The 10,986-nt window shown below is 26.9% G+C and overlaps 1 protein-coding gene across 1 annotated transcript; it reads right to left on the bottom strand.

Moving 5' to 3' along the window:
* Positions 1 to 455: 455 nt before the first annotated feature.
* Positions 456 to 5,291, bottom strand: LOC129896269 (GDSL esterase/lipase At1g28590). Its single transcript, XM_055972124.1, has 5 exons — positions 4,944 to 5,291; positions 4,423 to 4,653; positions 2,141 to 2,289; positions 1,477 to 1,753; positions 456 to 907 (listed from the first exon to the last, which is right to left on the bottom strand). The coding sequence occupies exons 1-5, from the start codon at positions 5,185 to 5,187 to the stop codon at positions 669 to 671; spliced, it is 1,140 nt and encodes a 379-aa protein (XP_055828099.1). The 5' UTR covers positions 5,188 to 5,291; the 3' UTR covers positions 456 to 668.
* Positions 5,292 to 10,986: the final 5,695 nt, after the last annotated feature.

Below are 10,986 nucleotides of genomic sequence, written 5' to 3'. Positions count from 1 at the left end.
CTCCAGTTTCCCTTATCTTCACAATTCCAAATTGCTTGAACTATACTTGGGTGAAGGGAATGAAATTATGCTCCCTGTCCCCCTTTCACAGAAAATGGAGAGATGAATTGATATCGTAGCTCGCTTTGTCGCCCTCAAGTTTGAATAAAGAAGGAGGATTTGTTCAATCTCAATTAGCATAAACTCGTCAATTTAATTAGTATTCTCATAATATATGATATGTTTATATACAAAAAGTTTAACTACCGAAGACGATTAGTCTAGCTAGCCTAGTAGTAGTAGACTAGTAGTAGTTGTTAACAGTCAATTTCGAAAATTAGACTTAGCTTGAATTTGTTGATTAATTTTTGAATTCAATTTATATGATGTATTCTTACAATACATAGTACTCTCTTTATATACAAAATTTGTAATATAATAATTGACACTGGATATACATAAAACGGACAAGCCTATAAACTATACCAAATCAAAAATTGTAAACTTGAATAAAGTTATTTGAATGTCAAGAAGAATTACAAGATTACTTTCAAAGTTGCATATCAAGCCAATTAAAAGTTGTTGTATGTATGTTACAATTCCAACTTTCAATAAAAGTCTCTAAAATATTGGACATTTTTATATATACACAATCCCTTGTAATATATATATATATATATATATATGCATTATTGGTCAGATATTCCCTTATTACAAAGTCCATTCATTTGAGGAATTGTGTATGGACCTTGTAATAAACCTTTGGCTATTAATTTGTATGCTGCCTCTGTCAAATGTACACCATCCCAACTAACATATGAAGAAGGACTATCACAATAATTTGAGGATTCTGATCCACATGGTGTATTTGAGTCATAATTGTATGGACCACCTCCTCCACAACATGCTACAATAGTGCTTGTAAAACCTACATAACAAAATTTAAATTGTGATTAAATACATTGCAAATTGATGTTATGGAAATAATGATGACACTTAACTTCTATGTGCTGACAATTTAAATAATTTTTTATGTTGTTTAATGACTTAAAAGATAAATGAAATATGAGTAATCGACTATAATAAGTTGAATTAGTAACTGGAAAAATTGGACATGTACTATTATAAAAATGCGCATTTCAGACGGATTTTCTATCAAAATTCTGCCAGAAATTTGATCTCATCGCAAATACACTACTATAAAAACACGCCAATTTCTAACGAAAATTTCGGAGGGAGGTCCATTGGAAATTTAAAATGTCTTTCTAAAAAGCTTTTGACGAACCTCCCTTGGACATTTCTGTTGAAAATTTACGTGTTTTTTTTTTTTTGTAGTGATTGTTTCCGATACATTTCTGACTAAATTAAAATCCCAAATCTCGGATGGCTTTTCGCCTGATTCGTCCGTCGCTATTCAATAATCTATTATAGTAGTATGTTAAAAATATTTTACCGTTAAGAGTATACAAGTTAAATCTAAAAAAAAAAAAAACTTACCAAAATTTTTGGGAGATTTGTAAATTTGCATGGCTGCATTGTAGTAATCAGCATAGATTATGTTGGCATGAGGATGAACATCACGAAGTCTATGAATTTCTTGTTGAAGTAATTGGTTATGATATTCAGCAAAATCATTTAACCAATTAATACAACCAGTTGAATCATCATAATCTTTTTTATTTGAATTTTTAAAAATTGTTAGATAAGAAGATGAACATCCAATTGGTAGATTTCCAGGTACTATCAATGTTTGTGCTCCAAGTTCAATTAATTCCTGCAAATATAATCAAACAAATCTCAATTAATAACACTACAAAAATATGATCTAAGAGACTGATAAACTTCATAGTTAAACAACAAAAATATCTATCACTAATACTATTTAAGATCAATAATTGATTTTGGACAGTTTATTTGTGACAATATATGTATAGTAAAAAAAAATGGACCGCCCTTCAAATGAGGTCCAGTCGTACTAGTTTAATAAATATACCCCCCTTATTTGCCCCATGGGCAATGACACTTGTTCATGGCTATTATGGGAAAACCTTATTTAGAAATAATAATTAACAATCGATTAGAAGAAAAAATCGTTGTTAATTCTATTTTTCTAGTATAAAATACATGAATTAAATTAATAAATATAATAATTGGTACTTACATTAATGGCTAGGCCAATGGCTGAAATAACTGCAGGCACAAATGACTGAACTTCTTCTCCTGATTTTCCTTGAGAAAATGGATGATTATAATCATTTCCTCCAATTTCCCCCATTAAAACTAGTGAATTTCCAAGATATTCTTTGCAACCTGATAAATATTTCAAATAGTTAGAATAATAATGATTTATAGAGACAACTTTAAGAAAAAAAAACATTTTAGAAATAAAATCAAAATTGCTCAAAACCTTTTAAAAAATTCATCTATTTTCCTCCTAATTACTATTTTCTATTTTTTTAAAAAAAAAATTGTCATCTTTTTTTTAAAAATCTTATGTTGCCATGATACAAAATTAAAATGTTAATTAGTATATTATAAATGCATGTTGAGGGTCTAGTGGAGAATACTGTTATTAAATAATACGTGTAATAGTTTTAGTTTTCAATTTTACAAAAAGATATAATCCAAAAAACACTATTTATTTTTAAAAAAATTTTAAAATAGTTCCAATTTATGTGGCAGTGTTCAAATTTCGAGAGTTAAAAAAAATTATTGTAAATTTTTCATACACCTTTTAAATATTTGAACTTATTAATTATTGTGAGTCAAAATACTTTTTAACTTAATTTTTAAATATATGAATTTTATTTTCGAAAAAAAACTTTAAAAACTATATTCAAATAATTTAAAATCAAAATTGAAAAGTTTAACTATCAAAACTCAAATGGCCACACATAAAATGGGACGGGGGAGTAATTAATTTGGTATGACTAGATTTCTTTTCCTCATGGAGAAACTCTATTCATCTTTGATTTGTTGATTTTTTTTGTTTGTTTTTTATCGGTGTTCGGAGTTTATATCAGAATTTTATTTAAATTCGAATCACTTACTATAAGGCTCATTTGAGGTGGTGCTTCTAATATAATTTTGTTTATACTTAAACTCAAATTCAAAATATCTGATTAAAAATAAAGCAATCTTATCACTGCACCAGAATCGATGCTGGTTTGATTTGTTGATTAGTAACCACTTTTCTTTACTTAAAGCGTGAACTTATAGTTGGATAAACTTCTCAACTACACCTTGTCAAGTCTTTTCTAATAAATTATTCTTTTTTCCAATAAATAGAAGGGTAGAAATAATAGAGGTTGGCCTACTCTTGAATTTGTGGTTTAAGAGTGTGATGACTTTTGCATCTTTTTATTCCAAAAAGAATAAATATATTTTAAAATGTAAAAATAATTTAATTTAAATTTTTTATTTATCCTTAATTAATTATAAATATTTATAGCAACAAAAAAATATTATGGTATATTTAAGAAAACAAAATTTCAAAAAGTTTATCGTTACAATAAATATGTCATATTCAAAATCACAAATTTTAAAAGTTCTCATTTCTTTCTTAAAACTTCATGTGCAGATTACGCTATATAAATTGAAACAAAATATAACTACTTAATGACGTAGTGGACTTGTAAACTAGGTGTTACGCAACGTTAAACCGAAAGTAAGATTAATGACTTTGTACATTATTCAATAAAAAAGTTATTATACTAATATGTAAAAATAGGATATTAGCACTAATTAATAATTTGAGTAGAGAAAAAGCAAAAAATTGGTTGCTTACCATGAATATAGGTACTACCACTTAAGTTAAGGTTATATATCAATCTTATTTTATTTTTAACTTGCTTAGAATTTCTTTTACGTATTTGTTACGAAAATGGCATAGCATCTTTTTGGAATTGATTCAAATTTACATGTACAGTTCATTTAAGAGGTTAACGTAACGCTCCCTATCATAATTTTTTTCAAACTCAAAACCTCAAGAATGAAAAAATCATGTTCATCCCCCACACCTTTGGTGGTAAAATGACATGTAATCTACTTATTTTTTTTTTAAAGACGAAGCACTTTCTATCGATATTGTTTTCGTATATGATGTTTAAACTTAAAATCTTTAATTAAAGGAGAAGAAATCAGATTCATTCCACTATATCCTTAGTTCCGATTCTTGAAAATGACGAATCACATCTTCTACGGTGTTTAGTCTAGTTAAGGGAAGAAACATTCCTTATCAGAAAATTTTTCATATCCGTAATTCTAATTCTAAACATCTGATTAAAAACGAAAAATCTCCTAGATTCCACCACAATTTTGTTGGTGAAAATGACATGTCATCTCCTAATATGGTGCTTGGTCAACTTTGAGGTTTCCCAAAAAAAATAAAAATAGGAATAAGTCAAAAAAAAATATAAAAAAAATAATGTAGTGGGGACTTACTTGTTGGTGACTCACAAAAAATTGGCAATATTTGTTTGAACCAATCCAATTGAGTGCCTAATGAAACATTAGTGGCAGGATTCTTTATTCCTCTTTTCTCTAAATATGAAATATCCACAGCTGTTGCTCCAGCCACTGCAAAATTCACTCCTCTTATTGAATTTTTGCTACTTGACATGTTTGTCATAACACCAGCATATGGTGGCACTAGTGGAAATCCCATACCCTCAGCTGCAAAAATCATCACAAGTTTCAAAATACTTTCATTTTTTGAGTGAAACACTGTTGCATAAATTGAGACGGAGGAATGTATGTATACATATTTAACATTTAATGTTTGTAGAAATTTCGTGATTCTCAATGTATATATTTATGCTGTGTCAAAAATATGGATTTCATAGATATGGGATATATGTAGAGAGAAAAGAATGGAACCTTTTCTTTGATATATATAAATATATTAATACTACCACGTCAGCTAAAAGATTTAAAAAAATGTCAAGAATGTTATTTATACGTACCGATGAAATCTATAACGAGACGACCATCAGAAAATCGACCGGTAGGATGATGAAAGAAGGTTTCACCATAAGGAGGCACGGAAGAAGCAACAATATTATTGAATTTTGAGAATCGAATTAAGTTTCCGGTATCGGCTAGAGAATCGCCGAAGCTAATTATCGAGTCATAGCATCCATGAACATGTCCAAATGATGCAATTAACAAAATAATCATACAAATAAAAGAATTAGAAGAAGAAGCCATGGAAATTGTCTCAAGTTTTTTTATTTTTTTTTAAAGGAAAGTTTGAAAGTTAGATATTTGGATATTGGATATTATTGAGGGTTCAAAAATATTTGAAGTCCTCTAAGGTGTTTATGAAATTGGAGTGAATTTATAGAAGATTTTGTTGACCTACCAACCCCCAATTGTTCAAATGGCAATTAATCAAGGGCTTTCTAGGAAATACACCATTGAGTTCACCAAACCTTAATATTGACTTTTTAAAATTAATCTCATAATAAAAAGGGAAATTTGCACTTATAATCCCTCAAATATCAATAAATTGTCATTTTAGCCCTTTTAATACCCTCAATAACCTCTTTATAATGACATCATTTGTACTGATAACATGACATGAAACCAAAAATACATATTTTAATAAATTAAAAGTTAATCATGTGCTTAGTTATATACACAAAGATCAAAAGGTAGGATTTACCAATAATTAAGAAACAATATATACAATTATTCCCAAAAAAAAATAACTGAGTACCTAACTTCGTGATACAATAAAACCCATTAAATTGCTTTGTATTTAGTCATTGTTATTGTTATGAAAATAATCAATATTCCAATACTTTCAGTTACTATAGTTTAAAATGGTTGATTTTATTAATTTATTAAAATTCATTATGTGTAATTCAGAAGGGGGAAAGGATATTTAATAGGAAAAATACACAAAATAGATTTAATTGTGAAATTATTTATTAAAATTGGACAAAATCCAAATTATTTATTCTTTATGGACCCATGACTCAAATTATTTACTTTCTTACCCCACTTTCTCCTTTTGAATGTCGCGCATGATGTCAGTATCACTGTTATGAATTAATCCTCTGTTATACTCTATCGGTATATTGATACCATATTGATATCATATAGGACTGAGCTTAATTCTCTGTGACACTCCGTCGGTATATTGATACTGTATTGGTATCATATATGATTGAGCTATTTTTTTAAGAAATAAAAATAAAGTAATTAAGAAAAAATTATTAAAGCGACTGTCTTATTATTAAATTTTAAATTAGTAGAAAATATATTATTTGTGATATTCCATCAATATATTGATACCATATCAATATCATATAAGACTGAGTTTAATCCTTTGTGAAACTCTGTCGATACATTGATACTCTATCGGTATCATATGGGGTGGGTGCTGACATCAGCATGCAAATTTTAAAATAAATTTATATTATTTTAAAATAAAAAAATATTAAAATATTAAAATATTTTAGGATAAATACTTTTTATTTTTGGGATATAAGTGTTTTCCCCTTTATAATAGATGTCCTCATAAAAAGCTTATGGATAATGAACCTAAAAATTGGTTTACTTTTCTTTGCCGTTATTATATTATAAATATTATAAGAACTTAAATATATTTGAATAAATTTTGAGAAACTTTGATTGACTCACCAACCACCAAATGTCCAATTGACAAGAGCTTAAAAGAATTTTTCCACCCCAAACTTTATATTATTTTTTAAAACTTTATATTATTTTTTTCCTGATTAATTTAGATTTATATTGGCAATTTTTTAGAATTTATAAAGATTAAAGTGTACGCAGATCTTATTTCTATTTTGTAGATATAAAGTAGTTGTTTTTGATAGACCCTCAAATTAAAATAAAATATTTCTAAGAAGTTTGTAAAAGATGGAGGATAGAAAAATAAAGATAATAACAACAACAAAATTGCGTGAAATAAAAAATTGTACACAACATACCTAGAAATGAACAGTATAACAACAAAATAATGTGATATTCAAAACCCGAGAAAACACAAATAATATGCGAAGAAAGAAAATAAATAAGTTTAGTGGTGTCCACGTATAGAAAGGGGGTCATTTCACAATTATATATGATCTCCAACTTGATTAGAAAAAAAATTAGAGATTAATTTTTTTATAGAGAGACTAATCAGTGATTATGGTTGAACATTATCTAGTAAGTGAAAAATAGTCTTTATTTAAACTATATTTGTCAAAAGACGTTTGATTAATCAAGTGTTAACACTTTCTCTTTTGAAAAAGATTAGATTAGCCTTTATTTGGACATACCAAGACAAATTCCCACCCCTAAGTTAATATTATTGATTCAAATTTCAGTGGAGACAAAATATATTAAGTGATTCTTTGCATTTATTTTAATGTTAATGGATAGAATTATCGATATTTATTGTTGGTGAGAGGTAATGGATACCCCACTAAATTAATTGAGGTGCGCAAAATTTATTCCAAACACTATGGTCATAAAAAAATGAATATTATTGGCTTAGTTAATCTATATAACTGGAGCAATTTCTTTGCTCCGTTTTTATGATGCTATTTTTTAAACATGTTCCAAAAAAGAACAATTTCTCGATATGTTTTTTAAAAAAATAAATTGTTTTACACATAATGTCATGATTTTTTATAACTACATAAATATTTTTAAAATATTTAAAATCACGCATTTTATTATTAAAAGTTATGATGGAATAAATAAAATTCTTTCACATAGAAATCAGGTTCGAGCCTATAAATTCTGGTAGGAAATATTTTCCTCATTAAGGTACCTTAAGTGTCGTGTCTTCAAATTAATTAAAGCTCCAATACTTTTTAAATTATATATATATATATATATATTCACACAAATATTATAACATTTTAAATATGGCAAATTTCAAGAAAATCTAACATAAGAGACAAAGATTACAACATGACAAAATGGACAGGTGGAAAGTTGAGTATAGCTCCTAATTGGATAAGATTTTGTGAAAAATGACTTTAAATTTGACATTTTATTCTAGGAAATACAAATATTTAGCTAATGAAAGCTAAGTTGAAATAACTATTAATTGGAATTACTAAGAAAAGGAGTTGGTGAGAAGATATATATGTAAAATTTGATTCTCAGTGGGCTCCGTTGTCTCCTAATAATTTGATGTTGTATAAAAGTAATTTATTTATTTATTTCGAAATAAGAATTTTTTGTGGCAAAAAAAGGTATAATTTCTTGTGATTTTAAAAAACTATACTATTATAAAAATAATTAAGTATCACTAATATGTGTTAAGACTCTAATTGGAGATATTATTTAAAAAGTAATTTTTAGAGATGATTAAGAAAAACGAAAATTGAAATATACCAACATAAATTATTATATAATGATAAAACTGATTCATTTTAGAAATCTCGAATTCGAACAATAAAGAGTAGGAAACGAGTAGAAGTGACCATATATATTGACTACCACAATTTAAGAAGGATGTCTGTATTAGACTGTCACCAAACTCCAACTGAAATTGACGACTTCTTTTTTCATATTTGGAAACGGATTTTAATATTAAAAAAAATAATTTAATATAAGCCAAATAGAAATAAGAATAAATTACTTGACCATCGACAATTGTTGAATTTTTGTCGTGCCTAGTGGCACTTGATTTAGCATTAGAAATTTATCAGTGCTCACTCAACACGTATTCATATTCTTAGTCAAAAAAGGAAATATTCACCAACCACTCAACTAGTAACGCCTACCACTATTATTCTATAATAATCATTATTTATAATAATTACTATAAAAAAAAGAATTTATTTATGAGGTCGGAGCTATAGTAATCTTAGGATGTTAAAATTGAACACCCTTTGTTACTAAATTGCATTTTATATAGGTTAAATTTAACTTTATATTAGTATACTGTCAAAATCAATGAAAATATGTAGCGCAATGACAAAGGTATGTACAAAACATATATGACGCCCAGATTCTATTTTTTGCGTTTGCATTTTTTATTTGCTTTGGCCTGCTTAAAATTTGTAAGATATTAAAAAACGCACAACTTTGATGTTAAGTGAGCATTAGGTCGATGGTAATTGGGTGCAAAGGTACGTAGGCATGCAAGATAGAATATATATTGAGCTGTTTTTTTTAAAAAAAATTACTATCCAAAATTTGAGCATTTTTCATGAAATTTCTGACTACGCCAATAACTTCATTGTTAAGGTAAATATTTTTTTTAGTAGTAAATAATAATATTTCACTTTAACACACATGTTATTTATGAAATCAATCTTTCATGTTATGTTATATTATATTATATGTTTTCAATAAAAGTATTTCTCCACAATATTGAAAAGATATTAAAATAAATGCTATTATTATAATTATGTTTTTTAATTTGATGTTAATATTGAGTGCGACTAAATTTTTACTTTTAGCTAACCTTAACCTGTTGTGATTCTTTTCGTCTATCTTTGGCGTGTAAATAGTTTATATAAGTAACTGTAGACATCAAAATTTTGTAGGACTCTACAAGACGAGTCTTATTTCAATTAGGGTTACTTGGAGGTTACTCTACATTAAACCCTAATTCATGTCTATATAAATTGTATTATATTCCCTTGAAAAGGCATCTCGAATATTCCACAAATTCATAGAATATTATATTCACAAATATCAATGGAGATCAAAACAAATCTCTAGGAGGTCCATATCATCCTAGTTCGAAAAATACGCCATTAACTGCCCTCGAATCACAATGAAAATCAAATTCAAATCATCCTAGTTCAAGAAACATGGCACTAACGGCTCACAAATCAAGAAGAAAATTTAGAGAGACCAATCAATGGAATAAATAAATTTGTACCACATATTTTATTAATAAAATTATGTTTTCTCATATTTTATTTGTGATTGCAATTTATGTTTCATTACATTAAAATTTGTTATAAAATATTTTTAATATTTCCTCCCTAACTTCTAGTTGAATAAATCCATAAATTAATTAAGTTGTTTTGTATTTAGCCACTGTTATTAGGAAATAATTCAAGATTCCAATACTTTCATATAGGTTTAGATAAGGTGTCACCATGACGAATGCAAATAGATTCTTTAATTTTATTATTACATTACAATTAACGACGTGTTATTCAAGAAAAAATATATATACAAAAGAAATAATATTAAAAAAATTCAATGATGTCCACGTCGAAAATGATTATTTATATATGGATAATGAAGAAAATTAACCTTCTTTTATATCATGTTTCATACGTATCCATGATTTGATTAATTCGTAATTACTTTTATATATGAGTTGTGATGTTAAGCAAAGATTTCTCCATTCTTAATTAAAAGTTTGAGTTTGAATTTTGAAAAAAAAAAATGTTGAAAGCGTCGTCCCTTAAAATAGACTCTTTAATTCATAAATCGAATTTAATCGAATCCTAATACAATTATTAGACACCAGATAAAAAATAAAAAAAAGTAATTATTTGTTTTAATGTGGGGACAAATTAATCAATGATTATGTTAAGGTGTTTATCCATATAAGTTGCAAATTAATCTTTTTTTTCTTTTTCTTTTTGGATTTTTTCGGATGTTTGATATTCGTATTGAAGTTCGATTTTTCTGAATTCGCGCCAAATAGGGCCTCATTTGAGGGGTAATGTTCCTTACCAAGAATTTTTTCATACTCATGACTCGAACTCGAAACCTTTAACTAAGAGAGGAGCAGTCTCATCTACGGCAAGTCCTCTTCTTATTTTAAATAATAGCATTAAAAGTAAAAACACTTGAAGCTCGTTTGGATAAGGAATAAATTATTTCAGTATAATGGAATTATTAATTATTTCACAACTGTTATTTTGATCTTAATATTATTTTATGATTTTATCTCAACCAAATATAAAATAAATTCATTCTAAAATTAGTTTCAAAACTAATTATCACTTATTCCTGGTAGCAAATGAGCTCTTAGTATTTTAATACCCCTTTTGTAGCTTTCTGAAT

This window comes from Solanum dulcamara, chromosome 7 (assembly GCF_947179165.1).
Source record: "Solanum dulcamara chromosome 7, daSolDulc1.2, whole genome shotgun sequence".
NCBI lineage: Eukaryota > Viridiplantae > Streptophyta > Magnoliopsida > Solanales > Solanaceae > Solanum > Solanum dulcamara.
Note: the sequence above shows the minus strand (reverse complement) of the source record. Positions and strands in the feature narration are given on the sequence as shown.

Bases quoted from the DNA above. Each gene is read 5' to 3' on its own strand.
- LOC129896269 (XM_055972124.1), bottom strand. From the start codon at position 5,187: ATGGCTTCTTCTTCTAATTCTTTTATTTGTATGATTATTTTGTTAATT. The intron at 1,754-2,140 runs GTAAGTACCAAT...TTATATTTGCAG, and splicing joins CCATTGGCCTAGCCATTAAT to GAATTAATTGAACTTGGAGC. The intron at 908-1,476 runs GTAAGTTTTTTT...TTTGTTATGTAG, and splicing joins CAAATCTCCCAAAAATTTTG to GTTTTACAAGCACTATTGTA.